The following is a 27128-nucleotide window of genomic DNA, read 5'->3' as shown; positions in this document are numbered from 1 at the left end:
AAGAGAATAATTAAAAAGACCCTGATGGGCCAGGCACAATGGCTTACACCTGTAATCCAAGCAACTTGGGAGGCCGAGGCGGCAGATCACGAGGTCAAGAGTTCCAGACCATCCTGGCCAACATGGTGAAGCCCCGTCTCTCCTAAATATACAGAATATTAGCCTGTAATCCCAGCTACTCTGGAGGCTGAGGCAGGAGTATCGCTTGAATCTGGGAGCTGGAGGTTGCAGTGAGCTGAGATTGCGCCTCAGCACTCCAGTCTAGGCAACAGAGCAAGCCTCCATCGCAAAAAAAAAAAAAAGAACCTGATGTTGGACAGCAAATTCCAGCTGTTGCAGCTGGGACCAGAGCAGTCTCCAGGAGCACTGAAGGCTCCCCGTGGGGGATGCTGTGTTGGCTTTCCATGCCTCACCTGTTCCTCTGCTCTCCAGGCTCACCTGATCTCCATTTGATTCTATACTCTCCCTGTCATCCTCGCTCACGCAGACAGAAGGTCCCAGCTCTTAACCTTAGCTGTTGCCACCTGGACTGCAACCTGCCGTGGCTAGCCCCTTCCTTCCTTCCTCCCTCCGTCCCTCCCTCCCTCCCTTCCTTCCTTCCTTCCTTCCCTCCTTCCTTCCTTCCTCCCTCTCTCCCTCCCTCCTTCCTTCCTTCCCTCTTCCCTCTCTCCCTCCTTCCTTCCTTCCCTCCTTTCTTCCCTCCTTCCTTCCTTCCCTCCTTCCTTCCTCCCTCCCTCCCTCCTTCCTTCCTTCCTCACCTAGTACGTCGGAGTGCAGTGGTACAATCATAGCTCACTGCAACCTTAAACTTCTGGGCTCATCCTCCTACCTCAGTCCCCTCAGTACCTGGGACTGCAGGTGTGTGCCACCTTACCCTACTGATTTTTGTATTTTTAGTGGAGATGGGGTTTCACCATATTGGCCAGGCTGGTCTTAAACTCTTGGCCTCAAGTGATTTGCCTGCCTTGGCCTCTGAAAGTGCTGGGATTATAGCCTCTTTTTTTAAAAAAAAAATTATTATTATTATTATTTGAGGTGGAGGTTTGCTCTTGTTGCCCAAAATGGAGTACAGTGGCATAATCTCAGCTCACTGCAAACCCTGCCCCCGGGTTCAAGCAATTCTCCCATCTCCGCCTCCCGAGTAGCTGGGATTACAGGCACACACCACCACGCCCAGCTAATTTTTGTATTTTTAGTAGAAACAGGGTTTCCCCATGTTGGTCAGGCTGGTATCGAACTCTGACCTCAGGTGATCCACCTGCCTCTGCCTCCCAAAGTGTTGGGATTACAGGTGTGAGCCACCATGCCTGGCCCTTTTTTAAAAAAATTTTTTTTATTTCTTTTTTTTCTTTCCAACCAAGTTGACCTATTAGGGCTGGCTTTTGTGACCCGTCGCTGTCCCCAGGTACTTCATACCGCCTTCTCCCATTGCCAGCCTTCTCACTCTCCAGGTGGAACTGATGGCCGGAGGTCCCCTTTCTGCCCTGCGTCTCAGGATCAGGCACATGGCGTAGATTCTTTTGTTTTTTTCTCTTTTTGTATTTTTGAGACACAGTCTTCCTCTGTCACCCAGGTTGGAGTCCAGGGGTATCATCATACCCCACTGCAGCCTCGAACTCCTGGGCTCAGGTGATCCTCCTGCATCAGCCTCCCGAGTAGCTATGATTACAGGCTCCACCACTCCCAGCTAATATTTTTGCGGGGCAGATTCTTTCTGCCCTGAGTGGGATGAATTTGGTTGGTGGATCCTAGAAGCCATCGCAGAAATGCAGGCTGGGGGTCCTGGCCAAATCTCAGGTGTTAATTGGTCCACTCCTCTGGTCTGTTTACTGAAAGTTTGCAACACTTGACGCTGGAGGTATTGCCGTTTCCCGTTCCCGGTCCCCAAGGTGGGAGGCCATCACTGAGGCTGCTGGACCGGCGGGGAGGGGTGGGAGGATAACCTGTGCTTTTCCCTGAGCAAATGCCTCCTTCCCTCCTTGCACTTCTTATTTCTTTCCTCTGCCTTTCTGTTTATTTATTTATTATTTTTAAATTTTATTTATTTTTAGAGACAGAGTTTCACTCTTGTTGCCCAGGCTAGAGTGCAGTGGTGCAATCTCAGCTCACTGCAACCTCTGCCTCCCAGGTTCAAGTGATTCTCCTGCCTCAGCCCCCTGAGTAGCTGCGATTGAAGGTGCCCACCACCACACCTGGCTAATTTTTTTCCTGTATTTTTAGTAGAGACAGGGTTATACCGTGTTGGCCAGGCTGGACTTGAACTCCTGACCACAGGTAATCCAGCCACCTCAGCTTCCCAAAGTGCTGGGATTACAGGTGTGAACCACCTCACCTGGCCCCTCTTTTATTTTATTTTATTTTATTTTATTTTATTTTATTTTATTTTATTTTTTGAGACATAGCCTCGCTCTGTCTCCCAGGCTGGAATGCAGTGCCACAATCTTGACTCACTGCAACCCCTGCCTCCTGGGTTGGAGCATTTCTCCTGCCTCAGTCTCTTGAGTAGCTGGGATTACAGGCACGCACCACCACGCTTGGCTAATTTTGTATTTTTAGTAGAGACAGGGTTTCATCATGTTGGCCAGGCTGGTCTCGAGCTCCTGACTTCGGGTGATCCACCCGCCTCGGCCTCCCAAAGTGCCGGGATTACAGGTGGAGCCACTACACCCGGCCTCCTCTGCCTTTCTTTTGCCCTTCTTTCCCATCTGGGCTGCCTGTTCTCAGGTTGTCCTTCCCTGGCCCCTTGCCTGGGGACCTGCCACCCCCACCTGGGGCACATCCCTGTGCCAGCTCCTGCCATGGGACCTTTTTGAGCCAGCCTGGCCTTGGCAGCCCGCGGGTTGGACTCCTGCCAAGAGCTGTGTGTTGAGACCGGACAGTGCCCAGTTGGCCCCACAGGCCAGGCCCAGCCCCACTCGCCACACAAGCAAGGCCAGAGGGTTTCCCATTGGCCACCGCCTGGCTGGGCTGTCCTAGGCCAGCGGAGGACAGGGAGTGCTGGGGAGGGAGGAAGAGAGGCTGGGAGAAAGGCGCCCTTCCTGCGGTGCCTGCTGGTAATTGGCTCTCCGGAACCAGCCTGGGACACGAGGCCCTGCTGGGTCAGGAAGCAGTGGACAATGCCGCCCTTTCAGGGGAGACACGGCTTGGTCTTAGGTCCTGTGTGACTCCAGGGAAGTCCGGAGAACAGCCTGTTCTCAGAGGATGTTCCCTAACCCAGAGCCCCCTCCAGAGGTGAGACGCTGAGCCCCACACTGCCCACCCTCGGGGGTGGGAGGGGCCGCCAGGCATTGGCCTGTGGAGGGGCCAGGGGGACAGTACAGAAGCAAACGATGTCCTTTCCGAGAGTCTGGGGCCGGGAGGAGAAGGGAGTGGATTTTCTTAAGAGACTGTGAATCACACACCTGAGACTTGTTTTTTTTGACGGGGAGTCTCACTCTGTCACCCAGGCTGGAGTGCAGTGGTGCAATCTCAGCTTGCTGCAGCCTCCACCTCCCTGGTTCAAGTGATTTTCCTGCCTCAGTCTACCAAGTAGCTGGGATTACAGGCGCACATCACCATGTGTGGCCACTTTTGGTATTTTTGGTACAGATGGTGGTGTTTCGCCATGTTGGTCAGGCTGGTCTTGAACTCCGGAGCTCAAGTAATCCACCCACCTCAGCCTCCCAAAGTGCTGGGATTACAGACCTGGACCACTGTGCCTGGCCTACCTGGGACTCTCTAAAAAATTTTTATTGGCCAGGCGCGGTGGCTCATGCCTGTAATTCCAGCACTTTGGGAAGTTGAGGCAGGTGGATCACTTGAGGCCAGGAGTTCAAGACCAGCCTGGCCAACATGGTGAAACCCTGTCTCTACTAAAAAGAAATATAAAAATTAGCTGGACGTGGTGGCATGCCTCTGTTATCCCAGCTACTTGGGAGGCTAAAGTAGGAGAATCGTTTGAACCTGGGAGACAGAGGTTTCAGTGAGCCGAGCTGACACCACTGCACTCCAGCCTGGGTGACAGAGTGAGACTTCATCTAAAAATAAATAAATAAGTTTTTTGATAGTGATGGGATCTTACCGTGTTGCCCAGTCTGGTCTCCAACTCCTGGGCTCAAGAGATCGTCCTGCCTTGGCCCCTCAAAGTGCTGGGATCACAGGCATGAGCCGTTATGCTTGGCTTCTACCTGGTGTGCTTTAGATGGAGTGCTAGGAAGCAGCCAGTCCTGATGATTTGTGGACTTATGACCTGCCTTCAAAACTGTGGGCCTATGGGGAAAGAGAAGCAGGGTCCCTGCCCTTGGGATTCTAGTCTGGGTAGAGAGGGAAGGTAATGCTCAATGTCAAACGTATTGAGAGAAATAGGAATTCAAAAAAGAAAAGAAAGGCCAGGTGCAGTGGATCACAACTGTTATATCAGCACATTGGGAGGCTGTGGGGGAAGGGTCACTTGAGCCTAGGAGTTCAAGACCAGCCTGGGCAGCATAGGGAGACTCCATCTCTACAGAATATACGAAAAATTAGCTGGGTGGGTGTGGTGGCACATGCCTGTAAGTCCCAGCTACTCAGGAGACGGAGGCTGGAGGATCACTTGAGCCCAGAAGTTCAAGGCTGGAGTAAGCTATGATTCCATCACTGCATTCCAGCCTGGGTGACAGAACAGGACCCTGTCTCTTAAAAAAAAGGCTGGGCACGAGGGCTCACTCCTGTAATCCCAGCACTTTGGGAGACTGAGGCAGGTGGATTACCTGAGGTCAGGAGTTCAAGACCAGCCTGGCCAACATGGTGAAACCTCATCTCTCCTAAGAATACAAAAATTAGCCGGGCATGGTGGTATGGGCCTGTAATTCCAGCTACTCCAGAGAATCGCTTGAATCCAGGAGGCATAGGTTGCAATGAAATGAGATCGCACCGCTGCACTCCAGCCTGGGTGACAGAGCAAGACTCTCTCTCAAAAAAAAGGGGGAAGACGGAAGGAAGGAAGGAGGGAGGGAGGAAGGGAGGGAGGGAGGGAGGGAGGGAGAGAGGGAAGGAAGGAAGGAAGGAAGGAAGGAAGGAAGGAAGGAAGGAAGGAAGGAAGGAAGGAAGGAAGGAAGGAAGGAAGGAAGGAAGGGAGAGAAAAATATATTGTTGGTCTGAGTAGCTTGGTAAGTCTTTTAAAAAGGTGCCATTGGGTGTGAGCTTGAAGAAGGTCAGGGTTTGAGAAGTAGAAAGAAGAGGGGGTGTGTACAAGGGGGGGTGGGGTGGAGAGGTGGTACACAGTGTTAGTAAGCCACAGGAAACTGTTCTGGCAGGGAACCTCCGCCCTGGAAACCTCTCAGTGTCTGACATTCCCCAGCCCCCTGGAGGACCCACAGTTAGCCTTAGAACCCAAAACAAGCCCCAGGAAGCCTTGCCACAGGCTGGGCAATGGGAGGGGACTCTGCCTTGTGGGTACAGCTACTAGGATGAAGTGTTGCACAGGGAACCTGGGCACAGTGATGACAGTGCCTGAGAGCTCTTGTGAGCCCCCCAGAGCTGCAGGAGAAGGGTGTGGGACAGTCCTGGCAAGCTCAGGCAGCGCTTACAGACGGCATGTAGCCGCTGGTTTGGGAAGAAACTTCTTACCACAGCCAGTGCTAGACCAGGCTCTTGTCAGTTGCACTGGAGTTACACTGGGGGGCGGCGGCTCCCAGGGTGTTCGCTACTTTCCTTAGTGCACTGGAGAAGTAACTTTCAGGAGGATGGAGAGGGACATTTGTATCAGGTTTCTCCCCTGCTCAAGAGCCTTCTGTGGATCCCCAGTACCCATCAGATCACAGTTCCTCGGCCTAATATCCAGAGCGTTTTGTCATCCCACAGGCCTTTTCAGAGTCTAAAAATGGGAAGAGACCTAGAAGTCATCTAATGTAATCTGAGCCTGTCCATCTTTTCCACAATAACCCAGGGTAAAAGTTGCCTCTTCTCTGCATGTGTGTTTCTAATAATGAGGAACTTGCTTTCATGAGACAGCTTTGATTAGGTTCATCCAGAAACTGCCTCTCTGGACTTCTACCCATTGGCCTAGGTTCAAGCCTCTGGAGTTTTTCCTGCTTCCAGATGATCATGCTTCAGAATATTGATATTTCTCTAAATTTTCTTCAGATCTTAAGTCCATTTCAGTTCAGGTCACTCTTTTTGGAAATGGTCCAGCTTGTTAGTTTCCTTCATAATGTAGAAAGCCTGAAACTGAATAGTGTTTCACGCATGGCCTGATACGTGTAGAGAACTGGAACCATATCCTCCCTCATTCTAAACACTATACTCCTTTTAATGCATCCAGAGAGATCAGACTTGCATGTTCATCAACTATATCACTTGTTAATATTAAGTTAGCAGCCAAATGAAACACCTTAATTATTTTCACAAGCACTGCTCCTGTGCCTGTGAGTTTAGGCCTAAGTATGGAAAACTTCCTTTATACCTACTGGATTTTTCCAGTCTGTGGATTCTGATTGTGTCTCTGTGGTGTAGACGGCCTTGTCTAGTGCCGAGGTTGTGATCCTGAGCCTGAGCGGCACGGTCACTGCCAAGTCTGAAACCCCACCTTATACTTGCTGTTGGGGCGGGCCTGGATAGTTTACTTAGCAGTTCTCTTTTTCATTTGTATTCATTTATTTTAGAGACTTGGTCTCACTCTGGCCCCCGGGCTGGAGTGCAGTGGCGTGATCATGGCTCACTGCAGCCTGAAACTCCTGGGCTCGAGTGATCCTCTAGCCTCAGTCTCCCAAGTAGCTGGGACTATAAGCATGAGCCACGACACTTGGCTAATTTAATTTTTTTTTTAAGGCTGGGCATGGTGGCTCATGTTCGTAATCCCAGCACTTTTAGAGGCCAAAGTGGGTGGATCATTTGAGGTCAGGTGTTTGAGACCAGCCTGGCCAACATGGCGAAACCCTGCCTCTACTAAAAATATAAAAATTAGGCTGGGTGGGGTGGCTCACGCCTGTAATCCCAGTACTTTGGGAGGCCGAGGTGAGCAGTTCACTAGGTCAGGAGATGGAGACCATCCTGGCTAACACAGTGAAACTCCATCTAAAACAAAAATAGAAAAAGTTAGGTGGGTGTGGTGGTGAGCGCCTGTAGTACCAGCTACTTGGAGGCTGAGGCAGAAGAATCGCTTGAACCTGGGAGGCAGAGGTTGTGGTGAGCTGAGATCGTGCCACTGCACTCCAGCCGGGGCAACAAAACAATACTCTGTCTCAAAAAGGAAAAAAAAATTAGCTGGGCATGGTGGTGGGCACCTATGGTCCCAGCTACTCAGGAGGCTGAGGTAGGAGAATTGCTTGAACCCAGGAGGTGGAGGTTGCAGTGAGCCGAGATTGCACCTTTGCACTCCAGCCTGGGCAACAGAGTGAGACTCTGTCTCCAAACAAAAATTTTTTTTTTGTAGAGATGGTGTCTTACTATGTTGCTCCAGCTGTTCTCAAACTCCTGGTCTTAAGTAATCCTCCCACCTAAGCCTCCAAAGTACTGGGATTACAGGTGTGGACCACCACACCTGGATATTTAAAAAAAATTTTTTATATAGAAATGGGGGTCTTGCTATATTGCCCAGGCTGGTCTCAAACTCCTAGCCTCAAGCAATCCTCCAGCCTCAACCTCCCAAAGTGCTGGGATTACAGGCATGAGCCGCCCCAGCCAGACTTACTTAGCATTTCCAGGCCTAAGAGCTCTTAGGTACCTTGGTTTCCTCATCTGCAGAATGGAGCTGATTCATACTGATATGCACCTACTGATAGGTTGCAGAGTTGTGAGACTTTACATAAGATAATTCGTTCAAAGGGGCCTGGCCGAAGCACTCATTAGCGGCCGTCCACTTGATTATCATCATTGTTAATCACTAGTTCACTTTCTCATTCTTTTAAAAATGGCTCTTTCTTACCCAAGAGCCACCTGATCTCACCAATTCTTCAGGTCCTTTTCTTTCAGTGTCTCCCCAGCCTGTGGCCCCTGCTGTTACCCTCTCCCTGTCTAGGTCCAGAGCCTCTGCATCATCTTTTTTTTTGGAGACAGAGTCTTATTCTGTTGTCCAGGCTGGAGTGCAATGGCAGGATCTCAGCTCACTGCAACCTCCACCTCCTAGGTTCAAGCAATTGTCCTGCCTCAGCCTCCTGAGTAGCTGAGATTACAGGCATGTACCACCACACCTGGCTAATTCTTGTATTTTTAGTAGAAACGGGGTTTCACCATGTTGGCCAGGCTGGTCTCGAACTCCTGGCCTCAGGTGATCTGCCCACCTCGGCCTCCCAGAGTCTCTGCATCATCTTGGAGGCATCATGGATGCATGCCTCTGCAGTCTCCTGTAACCTGGAGCTCCTATCTGCCAGTCCTACTAAAATTCATCTTACGCTTCCATTTTCACATCTTTCATTTTGGTTCCATTTTTCCTGTACTTTTTTTTTTTGAGATGGAGTTTCGCTCTTGTTACCCAGGCTGGAGTGCAATGGCGCGATCTCGGCTCACCGCAACCTCCGCCTCCTGGGTTCAGGCAATTCTCCTGCCTCAGCCTCCTGAGTAGCTGGGATTACAGGCACGTGCCACCATGCCCAGCTAATTTTTTGTAATTTTTAGTAGAGACGGGGTTTCACCATGTTGACCAGGATGGTCTCGATCTGTTGACCTCGTGATCCACCCGCCTCGGCCTCCCAAAGTGATGGGATTACAGGCTTGAGCCACTGCGCCTGGCCTTTTCCTGTACTTTTATGCTATTAAGTAGCTTCTGGCCAGGCACGGTGGCTTACACCCATAATCCCAGCACTTTGGAGGCTGAAGCGGGAGGATTGCTTGAGGCCAGGAGTTGAAGACCAGCCTAGGCAACATAGTGAGACCCCTGTCTCTACTAAAAAAAAAAAAAAAAAAAACAGCCAGGCATAGTGCTACATGCCCCCAGCTACCCAGGAGGCTGAGATATGAGGATTGCTTGAGTTCAGGAGGTTGAGGCTGCAGTGAGATGATCACACCACTGCAGTCCAGCGTGGGTGACAGAGCACGACCTTGTCTCCAAATAACAATAATAAATTAAATAAAAATGTGGCCAGGCACGGTGGCCTACCCCTTTAACCCCAACACTTCGGGAGGCTGAGGCAGGTGGATCACCTCAGGTCAGGAGTTTGAGACCAGCGTGGCCAACATCATCTGGTGAAACCTCATCTCTACTAAAAATACAAAAATTAGGCGGGTGTGGTAGCATGGACCTGTAATCCCAGCTACTCGGGAGGCTGAGGCAGGAGAATCACTTGAACCCAGGAGGTGAAGGTTGCAGTGAGCTGAGATCGCGCCGTTGCACTCCAGCTTGGGCAACAGAGCAAGACTCCTCCCTGAATTATCACCTCCAGGCTCCATCCAGCTCCACTCCAGCTGCTGCTGCTGCTGGCCCATTCTCCTCCACCTGCTGTCATCCCTTCTTGCCACTCAGAAGCCCACCAGCCTCCCATACGCAGCCTCACCTGCTTTCTGGCTTCTCCCCCATCCACTGCCCGCCCCTCAGGTTGCTCCATGCCTTTCCACTTTGGTGCCTTTACTTGTGGCACTTCCTCTACCTGGAAGCCCTGTCATCTATGTCCAGAACCCCAGCCCCAGTCCCCTGCAAGCCTGAGCCCCTTCACAGTACATAGCAGGTGGTCGTTCAGGGCTTGGAACCAAAGAGTATGACCTTCGGCAAGTTTCTCCACCTTTCGGAACAATAGCCCCAAGCACCCCCAGCGTTTCTATGAGACGAACATGAGAGAAGTGGGTAAATGGCAGGGGCAGCACCTGAACAGAGTCAGCCCTCCCTTCCCTTTAAGAAGTTGCTGGAAACAGTTGCTCGGTGCCACAAAGAGAAATTAGCACGGAGTCAAAGGACCTCTCAGTAAAGCAATTTTTAGTTTTTTACTTCCTGCACTGCCGGAAGGGCGCCCTCGCCAGCCATCTTGCCATGAGAATACAACAAGCAAAGGAAAAGCAAACATATTTATCCCTTATGCATTTGGGGTCGTCCTTACTGCTGTGTCTGATCTCCATTGGCTGGTGCCAGACCTCGCAGTCTAAACTAAAACCCGATTGGCTAACAATTTACAACTTTTCTAACAGGTAAAAGCAAGGGAGAGCTGGGACACGCCTGTGAGCACGTCCAACACAGACATCTTGGTTAAAGTACAAGGACATAGAATGTACTACGTGCCTGTAAGCATGGCGTGTCTCACAGCTACACAGGATAGGGCTTCACAAAGAGTTATTAGCACGCGTATGATTTGTTCTTTAACAAGAAGGAAACTTTGAAGAGGAAATTTTTGACTTCCCACAGAAGTCTTCCTCGAGCAGTGTCTCAGTTTAAAAGCTTTCTCTTTTTAACACTTACAGCACAGAACTTTCCTGATTTCAGCTATACACGCACACTCAGAGAATCGGTAGTTACAAACTCATGGTATATTATTTTACGTGGCTTAACGGCATTTTTAAGGATTTTTAAAATTTGTTACTTTAAGATGTTTTTGTGAGCAAGGTTCGTAATGGCCACAAGCTTGAGCAATTGGTCAGGCACTGGGAACAGATATTTTTAGGGTAAATCTAAGTCTCACCCATCATGGGTCCTCTCTGGAGGCCCTGAAGCAGTTTCTAGCATTTTCCTTTCCCTTCCTTCTTTCCTTTGTTTCTTCCTTCCTTCTTCCCTCCCTCCTTCCCTTTTCCCTCCCTTCCTCCCTCCCCTCCTCCTTCCTTCCTTCCTTCCTTCCTTCCTTCCTTCCTTCCTTCTTTCCTCCCTCCCTCCCTCCCTCCCTCCCTTCTTTCCTTCCTTCTTCCTCCCTTCCTTCTTTTCTAAGACAAGGTATTGCTCTATCACTCAGACTAGAGTATAGTGGTACAATCTCAGCTTACTGCAGCCTCCAACTCCTGGATCACTCAAGTGATCCTCCCACCTCAGTCTCCAGAGTAGCTGGGAATACAGGTGCATACCACCATACCCAGCTAATTTTTTTTGTAGAGATGAGGTCTCACTATGTTACCCAGGCTGGTCTTGAACTCCTGGCCTCAAGTGATCTTTCCATCTGAGCCTCCTAAGGTGCTGGGATTACAGGCATGAGCCACTGCATCCAGCCCCACTTCCAGCATTTCCAACTACCTGGTTTGCTCCTCTTCCTCACAGCCCATATTCCTTACAGGCCCTCCCAAAACCCCTGGAAATTGACCACATCCAGGTCAGTATCTTACAGACTTGGATTTCTTGTCCTCCTATGTTTTTATGTGCCTCGTCAGTCCTTTCTGACTGCAGACAACCTTTATGGGCTCCGGAAGTATGGAGACTTTGCCCAGGGGTCTGTCTGCAGCCAGAATTTTGCCATTGTCATGGTGCCAAGGGAAGAACATGGTTTAAGAGGCTGTAACGCACTGGGAGAAATGTGCAGAGAAGAGAGTGCTTGGGTCAGTTCTGTTAGCAGAGGCTGAGGACACGGCCCAGGGAAGGGCGTGTTAAGAAGCTGTAAGCACTGTGTCTCCATAGGAGAGCAGCACTGCTTCGTGGAGAGGTTTGGGGAATGAACTCTTCACTTCTTTCTTGCATCTTTTTTTGTTTTCTTGGAGACAGCGTTTTGCTCTGTCGCCCAGGCTGGAGTGCAGTGGTGCCGTCACTGCAACCTCTGCCTGCTGGGCTCAAGCGATCCTCCCACCTCAACCTCCCTGGTAGCTGGGACTACAGGCATGTGCCACCACATCTGGCTAATTTTTGTATTTTTTAGTAGAAACAGGGTTTAACTGTCTTGGCCACACTGGTCTCGAACCCCTGGCCTCAAGTGATCTGTCTGCCTCTGCCTCTCAAAGTGCTGTGATTACAGGCATGAGCCACTGCACCTGGCTGGGAAGGATCCCTTCTAGCTTCTCGTGGCCACTGGCTGTCCTTGGCATTCCTTGGCTTGTAGGCACATCCCTCTTCTCTGCCTGTTTTCACGCAGCGTCCTCCCTGCGTGTCTCTGGATCCCTACGTCTTCTCCGAGGAGCACCAGTTGTATTACATTCCCTAATATGACCCTACTCCAGTATGACCTCATTTTAACTAATTACGTCTGCAAATGCCCTGTTTACAAATAAGATCATATTCATAGGTACAGGGGAAGGGGTTGGACATGATTATATCTTTTTGTGGGGAGGGGGTACACAATTCATCTCACAACAGAGGTTATACTGTTTAAGTCAAGCCTGGTAGGGAGAAGAGAACATGTAAGGAGACATGGATTTAAGAACATAGTCAAAAATTTTTAAAACCAGCAGCTGGATGTGGTGGCGTGTAGCTGTAGTTCCAGCTACTTGAGAGGCTGAGGCAGGTGGATTGCCAGAACCCAGGAGCTCAAGTCCAGCCCAGCCCAGACAACATAGCAAGACCCTTTCTTGAAAAAAAAAAAGAAAAAGTTGGCAGGTGCAGTGGCTCACTCCTGTAATCCCAGCACTTTGGGAGGCTAAGGCGGGCAGATCACCTGAGGTCAAGGGTTCGAGATCAGCCTGGCCAACATGGTGAGCCCCCCGTCTCTACTAAAAATACAAAAGTCAGGCCAGTTGTGGTGGCTCACACCTGTAATCCCAGCACTTCGGGAGGCTGAGGCAGGCAGATCACTTGAGGTCAGGAATTGTAATAAGCTTTGTTTCTTTCTTTACTTTTTTGGGAGGGAGTCTTGCTCTCTTGCCCAGGCTGGAGTGCAATGGTGGGATATCGGTTCACTGCAACCTCTGCCTCCCAGGTTCAAGCGATTCTCCTGCCTCAGCCTCCCAAGTATTGAGTAGCTGGGATTACAGGCGCCTGCCACCATGCCCAGCTAATTTTTGTTTTGTTTTTTTTTTCTTTTTCTCTGAGATTGAAAATAAGGAATAATTTTTGTATATTAGTAGAGACAGAGTTTTACCGTGTTGGCCAGGTTGGTCTCGAACTCCTGACCTCAGGTGACCCACCCGCCCCGGCCTCCCAAAGTGCTTTATTTTCAAAACCAAGTGTCAATCTGGTCTGGTTTTGGCTTGTAACCGTGGTTTGCTGATCCATAGGTCTATACCATCAGCCACGAAATTTTTTATTCTCTGGATTATTTGAAGTAAATCTTAGACATTATATCATCTTGCCAGTAAATATTTCAGTATGAACCTTTAGAAAAAAACCTCTTTAAAAATTAAACCACAATATATTTATCACACCTAAAATTTTAAAGATAATTCCTGGCTGGGCACAATGGCTCATGCCTGTAATCCCAGTGCTTTGGGAGGGAGGCTGAGGTAGGAGGATTACTTGAGGCCAGGAGTTTGAGACCAGTCTGGGCAACACAGTGAGACCTTGTCTCTACTAAAAATAAAGAAAGTAACTGAGCATGGTGGATACTCAGGAGGCTGAGGCAGGAGGATTGCTAGAGCCCAGGAGTTGGAGGCTACGGGTGAGCCATGATTGTGCCACTGTACTCCAGTTTGGGGGAGAGGACAAGATCCTATCTCTCTGAAAAAACAGGGGGTTTTGCACCCCATTTACAGAATTTTCTAGGAGATACATTTAAGTAAGAAAAGCAAGATGTAGAGAAATCTGTATAAGACAATCTAATTTTTGTAACCTCTTCAGTATGTAGGTGTTTATGTGTATGTGTGGGTATATGTATGTGACACATAACAGGTTTTTAATATGGGTCAGGGATAGAATGACATCAAAACAGAAAAAGGAGAAAATCTGTACTTTAGAAAACAGCCAACATGGAATAATCACATTTCTGTGTTTGTGTAAATGGTACTCCTATAGATATGTGCTTTGCAAAATTAAAAAGAGTTATGATTTAGCCCGGCACAGTGGCTCACTCCTGTAATCCAGCACTTTGGGAGGCAGAGGCGGGAGGATCGCTTGAGGTCAGGAGTTCGAGACCAGCCTGGTCAACATGGTGAAACCCCATCTATACTAAAAATACAAAAATTACTTGGGTGTGGTAGTGCACCCCTGTAATCCCAGCTACTTGGGAGGCTGAGGCAGGAGAATCACTTTAATGCGGGAGGCAGGGGTTGCAGTGAGCTGGGATTGTGCCATTGCACTCCAGCCTGGGTGACATAGCAAGACTCTGTGTAAAAAAAACAAAAACAAACAAAAAAACCCTGTAATCCCAGTACTTTGGGGTGGGCAGATCACCACAGGTCAGGATTTCGAGACCAGCTGGCCAGCTAACATGGTGAAACCCCGTCTCTACTAAATATACGAAAATTAGCCAGGCATGGTAGCATGCACCTGCAATCTCAGCTACTTGGGAGGCTGAGGCAGGAGAATTGCTTGAACCCGGGAGGTGGAGGTTGCAGTGAGCTGAGATCATGCCACTGCACTCCAGCCTGGGCAACAGAGCAAGACCCCTCAAAAAAAAAAAAAAAGGTTATTTTAAAAAGGATTGAGGGGGAATGTTTAATGTCCTTTGATGTCTTTAAGGAAGTGCGAGGAATTCGCTTAGGAGTTGGAAAATGCCCAAGAGTGTGGGAAAACAAAGACTCAGTGGCCATGCCGGTGCTGGCCAGCTGGGGAAGGCTCTGGGGAAGGTTTAGAGGGGAGACAGAGGCAGCTGGGGGGTCCTGGGCCACGCTTGTTCCCTGGTTGCTCCCTGATCTCTGCGCCTCTTCCTCCTGCTCCCCGGAGAACTAATGTTTCCCTGGGGGCTGAAAAGCATCTCTTTGTGCGGGCTTTCATTGCCATGTGTTGTGCCAAGGGACTGAGTGGCAGGCGGGAGCAGCAGCTGGGCACAGCCAATGCCAGGCAGCGGTGCCCGCTCCCTCAGGACAGCCCGGCCAGCTGGCTCCCGGGAGTGCTGCCCACCTCTGCCCCCAGCTGGGCGCCTGCAGAGGGACCGACCACCCGTGGGGCGGGGGGAGGATCACTGGGGGAGGAGAAAGGGGCGGGCAACTGGGAGGGTCTCAGCCGCTCTCAGAGGCTTATTCATCGCGTCCTCCTTCCCCTCCCCACTTCTTGTTTTTCAGACTGTCAGCATCAATAAGGCCATTAATACGCAGGAAGTGGCTGTAAAGGAAAAACACGCCAGAAATATCCTTTCGGATGTTGCTTGGAAGACCGACCACGAGGGAGGTTAAATTGCGGGGCCTGAGGTCAGGGCCAGGCTCCCTTGCTCAGCTCCAGGAAGGGGCAGGCCTGCACAGGCCAGGCCCTGCAGCTTCTGATGACGGCAGCTTCCCAGAGAGCACAGACCTTCAGGGTGGCAGAGGCCAAGGAGGCCGTGGAGCCCAGACCTTTCTATTTGCCAAAGATCCTGCTCCTTTCCTTGAGGACTAAAGCATTCCTTGTTTTCTGTTTCCAAATGGGGTCTTGCTGTGTTGCCCAGGCTGGAGTGCAGTGGCTCAATCACAATTCACTGCAGCCTCCAACTCCTGGGTTCACGCAGTCCTCTTGTCTCAGCCTCCCGAGTAGCTGGGACTACAGGTGTGCACCACTACACCTGGCTAATTTATTTTCTGTTTTGTAGAGATGGGGTATTGCTCATCGCCCAAGCTGGTCTCAAGCTCCTAGCCTCAAGCAATTCTCCCTCCTCTGTAATCCCAAAGTGAGCCACCGCATCTGGCCGACTCAAGCTTTGGAGAACGTTGAAGTCACTTGACAGTCACTTTCTGCTGAGAGATCTCCCTGAGGGTCAAGAGGGGTTCTCACCACTGTCAAAGCCCTCCAGGTCCTCTCTTTGCCCACAGAGACAATCAATAACCATCTTCTTTTCTAAGCACGAAAGCAGAAAAACAACAAGAAAGAAAGAAAAAGAGAATTTTTTTTTTTTTCTTTTTTGAGATAGTCTCACTCTGTTTCCCAGGCCGGAGGGGAGTGGCATGTTCTCGGCTGACTGCCACCTCCGCCTCCTGGATTCAAGCGATTCTTATGCCTCAGCATCCTGAGTAGCTGGGATTACAGGCATGTGCCACCACACCCGGCTAATTTTGTAATTTTAGTAGGGATAGGGTTTCGCCATGTTGGCCAGGCTGGTCTTGAACGCCTGGCCTCAGCCTCCTAAAGTGTTGGGATTGCAGGCATGAGTCACCACCCCCGGCTGAAAAAAAATTCTTAGCTTCAGTGGTTGGTTGACCTTAAACCGAGGCAGGGGCTCTACCTTCGTGAACAGGTTCAATCTATGCCAGAGGACAGAAGACAAGAGCCTTGGAGTGGATTAGGGAATGGGTGACTTGAAACCCCTCTGGTAAACCCGCCACACATAGGAGCAGCCTGTGGTTCTGTAGAAAGGCAGGACCGTACTGGCTGGTGAATCCCTAGAGCTCTGCCTTTGAGTGGCAGGATCCTGGAGCTGGAGAGCGTAATCCCCAAAGGCTGAAAGAGAGAGGCTGCCAGGGGGGTGGCTACGCTTTTAACTCTTCGTTTGCTGGGCCAGAGCAACGTGGAGTTCCTGGCAAGCGGAGTCCAGACTTTTTTTCTTTTTGAGACAGTCTTGCTCTGTTGCCCAGGCTGGAATGCACTGGCTCCATCTCCACTCACTGCAATCTCCGCCTCCCACATTCAAGCAATTCTTCTGCCTCAGCCTCCTGAGTAGCTGGGATTACAGGTGCGCCATCATGCCCAGCTAATTTTTGTATTTTTTAGTAGAGATGGGGTTTCACTATGTTGGCCGGGATGGTCTTGATCTCTTGACCTCGTGATCCGCCCGCCTCAGCCTCCCAAAGTGCTGGGATTACAGGCGTGAGCCACTGCCCCAGGCCTCTTTTGTTGTCATTGTTGAGACGGAGTCTTGCTCTGTCACCCAGGCTGGAGTGCAGTGGTGTGATCTCTGCTCACTACAACCTCTGCCTCCCAGGCTCAAGAGAGCCACCTGCCTCAACCTCCCAAGTAGCTGGGACCACAGGTGTGTATCACTACCCCTGGCTAGTTTTTTGTGTTTTTAGTAGAGACGGGGTTTCACCATGTTGCTCAGGCTGTTCTCAAACTCCAGAGCTCAACCAATCTTCCTGTCTTGACCTCCCAAAATGCTGGAATTATAGGCATCAGCCACCACACCCAGCCTCGGAGGCTGGACTTCTGTCTGCAGTGGGAAGCTCCTCCTTGCCTGGGCTCTTGGTGGTTTTGCCGCAGTGAGGCAGACCAGAGCAGTGTGTCCCAAAGCCATCGGGACAGAGAAGCGTGTCCCAAACCCATAGAGGCGACTGACCCTCCAGGTTAGATAGCCAGAGAAGCCCAGCATTGCTTAGTGTGGCATGTGAACTGTTTGCTAGAGGGAAAGCTGCTCACCGTTAGCAGGAAGATGCTTTGGCTGGATTTAGGATGGGGGCTGCGGAACCTCTCTAGGCTAACCCAGAAGTCTAGCCCTACAGCAAGCCTAGCTGAATCTTACTCTCTTTTCCCCAGAAAGACACAGGCCCCTTGCTTTCTTCTATCGCGTTTCGTACCCTTGCAGTGATTCAAACCAAACCAAGAAAAGCCTTTATTTTAAATGGCCCAGTTGATTTTCTCAGAGGAAATGACGCAGCCTTGACCTATTAATAATTTGTGATCAATCTGATATATGAGTGAGGTGCTGGGTGCCAGTGGTTTACGCCTGTAATCCCAGCACTTTGGGAGGCCAAGCTGGGTGGATCACAAGGTTGGGAGTTCAAGACCAGCTTGGCCAACATGGTGAAACCCCGTCTCAACTCAAAATACAAAAAATTAGCTGGGCGTGGTGGCGCATGCCTATAATCCCAGCTACTCAGGAGGCTGAGGCAGGAGAATTGCTTGAACCCAGGAGGCAGAGGTTACAGTGAGCCGAGATCGTGTCACTGGACTCCAGCTTAAGCAATAGAGCGAGACTCCATCTTGAATAAAAAAAAAAAATACGCGTAAGGGAGAGACAGTTATCACTGGGCCCTTCAGGACAAGACATGGGGGCAGAGAGGCCAGGCCTGCAGCAGGAAGGTCAGGTCACATGCTGCCAGGGCGGCTTCCTGGGAGGAGGGAAGGGATCCTGCAAGGTCCTGGAACTCTTGGGCTCACTCTGGGACCTTGAGTGGGGGCCTCCATGAGCCTTACGTCACTTTCTGTTTGATCGAGGAGTTGAACACAGAAGATTTTGGGCCAGGTGCAATGTCTCACGCCTGTAATCCCAGCACTTTGGAAGGTGGAGGCAAATGGATCACCTGAGGTCAGGAGTTCAAGACCAGCCTGGTCAACATGGTGAACCGTCCTACTAAAAATTCAAAAATTAGCTGGGCATGGTGGGGGCACCTATAATCCCAGCTACCTGGGAGGCTGAGGCAGGAGAATCACTTGAACCCGGGAGGCAAAGGTTGCGGTGAGCTGAGATTGTGCCATTGCACTCCAGCCTGGGCAACAAGAGTGAAATTCAGTCTCAAAAAAAAATTTTTTTTTCAAAGATATAACAATCCAGCTTTAACATTAGTCTCTGATTCACGATTTCTAAACGGTGAATAAATGTTGAAAAATCAACTCCATACAGTAGAGTTTTAAATGCCTAGTTAGAGATATCCCCAAGATTTTTTTTTTTTTTTTTTTGAGGTAGGTCACACACTGTCACCCAGTCTGAAGTGCAGTGGCACAATCAGTTGGAGGCTCACTTCAGCCTCCCGAGTAGCTGGGACTGTAGGCACACACCATTATGCCTGGCTAATTTCTTACAGAGACAGGGTCTCGCTGTGGTCCAGACTGGTCTCGAACTCCCAGCTAGCTCAAGCAGTCCGCCCACTGGGCCTTCCAAAGTGCTGGGATTACAGGCATGAGCCACTGCGCTCAGCCCCTTTATGTATTATCGAGTCTTCTGTCAGCTGCCTTAGATACAAAGTAAATAAGCATTAGGAAGTCTGACTTCAGAAATGCTGCTTAGACATTTATCAACAGATGCCCAGATGCTGAACCGGTTGGCCCGCCACCTTGATATTCACTCCTGGAGGGCTGGGGACTGAGTCTTATTTTTCTTATTTTCTTTCTTTTTTCTCCCTGAATGCATTTTACAGTCTTTGACACGTAACTGGGGCATAAAAATGCTTAGAATGTGAAAGAATGCCAGGAAGGTCCCCTTGACCATTTGAAAGTCAGGGTGTCTCAGCCAGGTGCGGTGGTTTGCATCTGTAATCCCAGCACTTTGGGAGACCAAGGCAGGAGGATCAGATAATTCCAGGAGTTCAAGACCAGCCTGGGCAACATAGCAAGATCCCTCTGTACAAAAAGTAAATTGGTTGAGTGTGATGGTGCATGCCTATAGTCCCAGCTTCTTGGGAGACTGAGTAGGGAGGGTCACTTGAGCCCAGGAGTTGGAAGCTGCAATGAACTATATTTCACCACTGCATTCCAGGCTGAGCAACAGAAGGAGACTCTAAAAAATAAATTAAGTAAAGTAATTTAAATTTAATAAAATAAAGCCAGGGTGTCTGGCTAGCTCTGTTTAGGAGGCTGCTTTCAGGAAAAGTAAGCCCTGTTTGCTGGGAGAAGTGAGTGCGGGGAGGCTGGGGGCTGCCAGTCTCTCCTCACTGCTTCCTGCAGTCTGTAAGGGCTGTACTTTAGGTGGAACCAAAAATTATTTCAGAAATCACTCCTACACCAAGGCCGGGCATGGGGGGTTCATGCCCAGAACTTTGGGAGGCCAAGTGGGGCAGATCTCTTGAGGCCAGGAGTTCGAGACCAGCTTGGGCAACACAGCAAAACCCCTTCTCTACTAAAAATGCAAAAATTAGCCAGGCATGGTGGCACATGCCTGTGATCCCAGCTACTGGGAGACTGAGGCACGAGAAACACTTGAACCTGAGAGGCGGAGGCTGCAGTGAGCCAAGATCGTGCCATACTGCACTCTAGGCTGGGCAACCGAGCAAGACCCTGTCTCGAAAGAAAAGAAAAGAAAAGAAGAAAGGAAAAGAAACACTCTTACACCAAAAGCTGACTTTAGCTTCCAGACCCAAATATCTGTCCAAGCCCACCCCTCTCTCAATGCAAATGTCATCAGGGAAAGAAACTTTGTGGTATCTTCCAGCTCAGAACCAAAATAACATGTGCTCTGAGTGAGTCATTTTGTTTCCTACCTGAGGCGAGTCTTTCTGCCCTAAATGGCACTGCGCTTGAGACCTGAGCCTTGCTGAGGAAAGCTTAACGTTCCGGGCACAGAGTTGGCCTTACAGTTGGTAGTGCCCAGTTACTGAATCGTGTGGAAATACACAATTACAAAAGACAAGTGGAAATTCCTCGCTCCAAAAAGGGCTCACTAATGACAGAGATCTGGATGCTGAACTTAAGGTCATGTGAGGCCAGATGGACATTTATTTATATAGAGATGGAGTCTTGCTCTGTCGCCCAGAGTGCAGTGGCGCAATCTCAGCTCACTGCAACCTCTGCCTCCCAAGTTCAAGCGATTCTCCTGCCTCAGCCTCCTGAGTAGCTGGGATTACAGGTGCCCGCCACCACACCCAGCTAATTTTTTGTGTTTTTAGTAGACACGGGGTCTTACCATGTTGGCCAGGCTAGTCTTAAACTCCTGACCTTAGGTGATCCACCTGCCTCGGCCTCCCAAAGTGCTGGGATTACAGGTGTGAGCCACTGTGCCCAGCCGTTCAAGTGCTGTTAAAAAGTTAGGTGTCGTAAGACCAGGCACAGTGATTCATACCTGTAACCCCCGCACTTTGAGAGGCCAAAAGGGGAGGATTGCTTGAGGCCAGGAGCTTGAGACCAGCCTGGGCAACATAGCAAGATCTCTACCAAAAATTTAACTTATCCAGGCATAGTGGTGCATACCTATAGCCCCAGCTACTTAGGAGGCTGAGGTAGGAGGATTGCCTGAACCCAGGAGCTTGAGGTTACAGTGAGCTATGATCATATCACTGCACTCCAGTCTGGCGACAGAGCAAGACCCTATCTCAACCACCGCAGCAAATAGCTGTAGTTATTCCCAAGGGACCTATAACCAACTCAGCATTCTCACAGAAAGGGCAGCCCGGTACTACCCTGGCCTGCAGGGCATTTGTGCAAATTAGGAAAAGATACTTCCATCTTGAGAAATTGTCTAATCAAGTGGATTTTATTAAAACAAGTATTGCCATCTGCCCTAAAACTCCCAGAATGAACATACAGTTCTGTGGTATTTTAGATCTGAGCGGCACTCCCTCCAAGTCACTGCCAACCATGGCTTGCACAACTGCTCGGTCCCCTGCAGCGGCTGGGTACGGGCGTGATCCCCTGCAGCGGTGGGGTGCGGGCGTGACCCCCTGCAGTGGCTGGATGCAGACTGGCCCCCAGGAGGCAGGGCCCATGTCATTGTTTTCCATAACCCCCCCTTACCGTGCATACTGGGCACCCACCATGAGAAAGGGGCACAGACCTTTTGGTCTGTCGTCAATCGCCTGCCTCTGTCTAGCAACGCAGTGCTCTGCTGGAAGTTCTGCCATGTGTTCCACAAACTCCTCCGAGATGGACACCCGAACGTGAGTTCCTGAGACTGTACGGTGGCAGGGAGCCAGGGATGCTTGTGGGGAAAGTGACCACCTGGGCCACAGAGGCTGCTGTCCTCTCCCACACTGCCCCCTTCTCCTGGCCTTTGGGTTCCCATTAGAGGTGGGTGAGCTCTCTCCCATCAGCCTGTCCTCCTGCCCCAGCCTCACCTCCGCCTCTCTCCATCCTCCTTCACTTTGTCTCTCCTTCCTTCTCCATTCTCTCACGGCCTGTTCCTTCCCCTCTGCAGGTCCTGAAGGACTCTCTGAGATACAGAAATGAACTGAGTGACATGAGCAGGATGTGGGTGAGTTTGAATATGAACCCAGGAGCCACCTGCACCTCCTCTCCTTCCCCAGAGGCTGCAGAGCAAGGACTGGAGAATGAAATGGCTTCATCTCCTTCAGCTTGTTGAGGATTTCTCCATGAGCATCAGGGAGGGACTAAGAATGCCCCCAAAGAGTACCATGATATCCATAGTCTTCAAGAAAGTTTCAGGGCCTGGGAACTTCTCCTGCCAATGGAAATTCATGTCACAAAGCTGTCCAGGCATTGGGATTCCTCAGCAGTAGTTACACTGCCATGGTTCCTGCTTTTTTTTCCTTTCTTTCTTGTTTGGTAGAGACGGGGTCTTGCTATGCTGCCCAGGCTGGTCTTGAACTCTTGGCCTCAAGCAGTCCTCCCACCTCAGCCTCCCAAATTGCTGGGATCACACACATGAGCCACTGTGCCCAGCCCACAGTTCCTGCTTCTTCTCTTCTTCCACTGGTCCCTTTGGAGTCACAGTGCATTGAGAATTAGAAGTAGCATACCCAGTTCTTTTTTGAGACAGAGTCTTGCTCTGTCACCCAAGGAGGAGTGCAGTGGCGCGATCTTGGCTCATCTCCCGGGTTCAAGTGATTCTCCTGCCTCAGCTTCCTGAGCAGGTGGGACTACAGGTGTCCACCACCATGCCTAGCTACTTTTTGTATTTTTAGTAGAGACGGGGTGTCACCATATTGGCCAGGATGGTCTCCATCTCCTGACCTTGTGGTCCACCCACCTCAGCCTTCCAAAGTGCTGGGATTACAGGCGTGAGCCATCTCGCTCGACCAAGCATACCCAATTCTTTTTTTATTCTTCTTTTTTTTTTTTTTTTTTTTTAACAAGATATGGCAGCAAGAAGCATACCCAATTCTTAATGCCAGAGAGTTTTCTTTCCCATTTAGGGATCCTCAGTGCTTTAGGATGCGGGAGGAGGTAGGTGGCAATACCACAGTTGAAGGAAACGAGCATTTCTGTACACACGCCCCAATCACCCCATATTCTGATGTCCAGGGATGTGTATGTAGAGAGGGCTAATCTGCATTTTGAAGACTCTCCCTTGGTCAGGTGCAGTGGCTCATGCCTGTAATCCTAGCACTTTGGGAGGCCGAGGCAGGAAGGTAACCTGAGGTTAGGAGTTTGAGACCAGCTTGGCCAACGTGGTAAAACCCTGTCTCTACTAAAAATACAAAAATTAGCCAGGCGTGGTGGTATGTGCCTATAATCGCAGCTACTTGAGAGGCAGGAGACTCACTTGAACCTGGGAGGCAGAGGTTGCAGTGAGCTGAGATTGGGCTACAGAACAAGACTCTTATCTCAGAAAGGAAAGAACTAAAAAAGTCTCCTTCTCTGACTCTGATATGTTCTTCTGCCTCTACCGGTTGAGAACTACTACTTTAGCCTTTTTGCACAGTCTTACCTGTATCTGTCTGCACTTACAAAGTGTTGGCAACTGTGTAGTCCTATCTACCTATCATAGGTGAGGAAACACAGGCCCAGAAAGGGAAGCAGCTTTTCCTCAGGTCATAATACTAGTACCAGAACAAAGTTGAGAGTTGTTCCCAGATTGCCCAGCAGTGTGCTAGAAAACTTTCCCTGTAACATGTAAAGCTTAGGTAATTTTCCTTTTTGGTAGAATTTGCCTGGTATATATTTCTCCATCTTTTTACTTTAAGCATTCATGTATTTTTATATTTTAGAAATAACATTTATAAATAACATTTGGTTGGATTTTGTGTGGTTTGTTGTTGTTTTTAATTCAGAATGGTAGTCTTTGTCTTTTAACTGGGCATTTAGCCCATTTACATTTATTATGATACATGATATGTTTAGATTTATCTCTCTCCCATTTTATTTTATGCTATCTGTCCTGTCTGCTCTGCTTCTATTTCTCTCATTCCTTGCCTTCTTTTGGATGGGCTGGGTGTTTTTTTCTCATTCTGTTTGTTTCCTCATTACTATTTGAGAGGTTAAAAAACAAATCTACTTTTTTGTTTTTGGTATGTTCTCTAATAATTACAAAATGCTTGCTTGGTTTACCTACATCTGCCTTTCATATCTTTGTTTTCTATATAACACAAAGACTTTATAATACTTTAGTTCCATTCAGTCCTTCAATTTATATGTTAGTATAACCATGTATTTTGGTTTTGGTTGTTTATCTTTAAACCCTGTAACTTATTGTTTCATTTTACTTGTTTTATTCAGTGTTATCCATAGATTTTCCATCTGAAAACACTTTCTTTCTGCCTGAATTATTTCTTTTAGAACTTCTGTAATGAGAGTCTACTGGTGGCTAACACTGTGTTTGCTTATTTGAGAATGTCCTTTTTATTATTATTATTATGTTTATTTATTTATTTTTGGAGATAGCGTCTCACTCTGTTGCCTAGGCCACAGCGCACTGGCACAATCTCAGCTCACTGCAACCTCTGCCAGCTACTCAGAGGCTGAGGCAGGAGAATCACTTGAACCTGGGAGGCGGAGGTTGTAATCCCCGAGTAGCTGGGATTACAGGCGCCCACCATCACGACTGGCTAGTTTTTGTATTTTTACTAGCGAATAGGGTTTCGCCATGTTGGCCAGGCTGGTCTTGAACTCCTTACTTCGGTGATCTGCCCAGCTTGGCCTCACAAAGTGCTGGGATTACAGGCATGAGCCACTGCACCCAACTGAGAATGTCATTATTTCAGCCTCACTTATGGGAGGTATTTTCTCTGGGTTTAGGTTTTAGGGTGACAGTTATTTTCCCTTAGCATACAGGGGATATTATTCAAGATATCCTTCCCCTGATTTCTGGCTTTGATTATTTTCATGGAGTCAGGTGTGAGACACTATTGCTCCTTGGAAGCTAATATGTGTTTTATATCTGGGGATTTTAAGATCTTAGAATGTGTCTAGGAGTGAATTTATTTTGGATTCTTTGGATGCTGATTTAGTGTCTTTTGTTCACTGTGAAAATGTCTCATTGTCACTTGAGGCAGTGCCGGTGTTCCAGTCTATCTTTTCCTTCCCAGACCTTTTTTTTTTTTTTGAGTCTTACTTTGTTGCTCAGTTTCACTGCCACCTCCACCTCCCGGGTTCAAGCAATTCTCCTGCCTCAGCCTCCCAAGTAGCTGGGACTATAGGTATGCGCCACCACACCCAGCTAATATTTGTATTTTTAGTAGAGATGGGGTTTTACTATGTTGGCCAGCCTGGTCTCGAACTCCTGACCTCAAGCTATCTTCCCTCCTCAGCCTTGGCACACTGTCCAAAGTGTTGGGATCGCAGGTGTCAGCCAGTGCACCCAGCCCCTTCTCAGATTTTGGCTAGACATGAGTCAGACTTTCTCATCCTACCCCTCATGTCTCTAAACCACTCTTTCAGTTTTTTCTACCTATTTGTCTTTGCTGTATTCTGGACAATTTTTTTTATCATCGCTAACCTTCAGTTTGCCTCCTCTCCAGTTGGGTGTAATGTGTTATTAAACTTCTCCATAAAATTTTCAATTTCATTTAGTACAGTTTTCTTCTTTTCTTTTTCTTTCTGTGTGTGTGTGTGTGTGTGTGTGTGTGTGTGTGTGTGATGGAGTTTCACTTTTGTTGCCCAGGCTGGAGTGCAATAATGGTGCAATCTCTGCTCACTGCAACCTCCGCCTCCCAGGTTAGAGCGATTCTCCTGCCTCAGCCTTTCAAGCAGCTGGGGTTACGCGCCTACCACCACACCCAACTAGTTTTGTATGTTTTGTAGAGATGGGGTTTCACCATATTGGGCAGACTGGTTTTGAACTCCTAACCTCAGGTGATCCACCCACCTTGGCCTCTCAAAGTGCTGGGATTACAGGCATGAGCCACCACACTCAGCCCAATTAGTACAGTTTTCATTTCCTGAAGTTCTTTTTTTTTTTTTTTTTCAAATCTGCTTGTTTTTTGCAAGGGATTGTTGTTGTTTGTTTGAGACACGGTCTCACTCTGTCACCCCGGCTGGAGTGCAGTGGCACGATCATGGCTTACTGCAGCCTCAACCTCCCAAGCTCAGGTGATCTTGCCACCTGGTATGGACCAGCTAATTTTTGTAGACATAGGCTTTTGCCATGTTGCCCGGGGTGGTCTCGAACTCCTGGGCTTAAGCAATCTTCCCAGCCTCCCAAAGCACTGGGATTACAGGCAGGAGGAGCCACTGTGCACAGCCCTGTTTCTCCTCCTTTATAATCTATTATGCCCCATGTATATTTTTGAAACAGTCTCTTATTTCTTTAGATATATGAAACACAGTTATTTCATATTTATTTTGTAATTCCATTATCTAAAGTCCTTAGAGATCTGTTTCTGTCCTCCATCACTCTTGGTACATTTTGCCCATGTTGTGTAGTTTCCTTTGTGTTTGGTAATTTTCTACTGTAAGCTGCTCATCTTCCTTGGAATTTTGTATATGGGAATTCTTTGAAGTGTGTAATGAAGGCAGGTTCATCCAGAGAGAATTGGCATTTGCTTCCATTGCGATCAGGCAAAATTAAATTCTCAGCTTAAGGTTTTGTGAATTTAGGGCAGATTTTCCCCCCTTTGATCACAGCAGTGATTTGAGGCTATAGAATTCTTCATAGTCCTTAGGAAGGACTTCCTCAGTGCAGTAATACAAGCATTTGTCGTTTTATTATTTACCCTTACTTTTCCTATACCAAGAAAGCAGTCTTTTGTGTGTGTGTTGGTGGTGGTATTGTTTTGAGACAATTTATTGCTCTTGTCACCAAGGCTGGAGGTATGGTGACATGATCACAGCTCGCTGCAGCCTCAACCTCGTGGGCTCAAGCGATCCTCCCACTTCAGCTTCCCGCGTAGCTGGGACTGCAGGTGTCACACCACCATACCTGGCTAATTTTTTAATTTTTTGTAGAGATGAGGTTTTGCCATGTTGACCAGGCTGTTCTCAAACTCCTGAGCTCGAGCAATCCTCCCTCCTCAACCTCCCAAAGTGCTGGGATTACAGGCATGAGCCACCAAGCCTGGCTTGACAGAGCCCCATCCCATGTGTAATAGTGTAGATGCTCTCCGTCTATTGAATCCATCTGGAGGACATGTTCCCTCCACTCCTTAGAGACACGGAAGAAAATAGCCCACTGTGATTTTGCCAAGGGTGGGAGACTCAACATTTTCTGGTTGTTGGTGTTGTTGAGATGGAGTCTCACTCTGTCACCCAGGCTGGAGTGCAGTGTCACAGTCTCGGCTCACTGCAACCTCTGCCTCCCTGGTTCAAGTGATCCGCCTGCCTCAGCCTCTGAAGTAGCTGGGACTACAGGTGTGTGCCACCACACCCAGCCAATTTTTGTATTTTTTGTAGAAACAGAGTTTCACAATATTGGCCAGGCTGGTCTCAAACTCCTGACCTCAAGTGATCCGCCCACCTCAGCCTTCCAAAGTGCTGGGATAACAGGCGTGAGCCACCGCACCTGACCAGACTCAACATTCTT

At 49.1% G+C, this 27128-nt stretch overlaps 1 protein-coding gene across 8 annotated transcripts in view; it reads left to right on the top strand.

The window, feature by feature from the left end:
- The window catches only part of HIP1 (huntingtin interacting protein 1), a 207594-nt gene that overhangs the window by 122726 nt on the left and 57740 nt on the right, over positions 1 to 27128 (top strand). For 6 of the 8 annotated variants that reach the window (XM_035280273.3, XM_035280268.3, XM_035280261.3 and 3 more), the window contains exons 2-4: positions 14944 to 15007; positions 21227 to 21369; positions 21627 to 21683. In XM_035280273.3, the coding sequence (XP_035136164.3) occupies positions 14944 to 15007; positions 21227 to 21369; positions 21627 to 21683 (264 nt within the window). Of the gene's footprint in view, positions 1 to 3014; positions 3232 to 14943; positions 15008 to 21226; positions 21370 to 21626; positions 21684 to 27128 lie in introns of those variants that run through there. The other 2 variants (XM_078355060.1, XM_054247622.2) reach the window with 1 other exon arrangement.

The sequence above is a fragment of the Callithrix jacchus genome, chromosome 2 (assembly GCF_049354715.1).
Source record: "Callithrix jacchus isolate 240 chromosome 2, calJac240_pri, whole genome shotgun sequence".
Lineage (NCBI taxonomy): Eukaryota > Metazoa > Chordata > Mammalia > Primates > Cebidae > Callithrix > Callithrix jacchus.
Note: the sequence above shows the minus strand (reverse complement) of the source record. Positions and strands in the feature narration are given on the sequence as shown.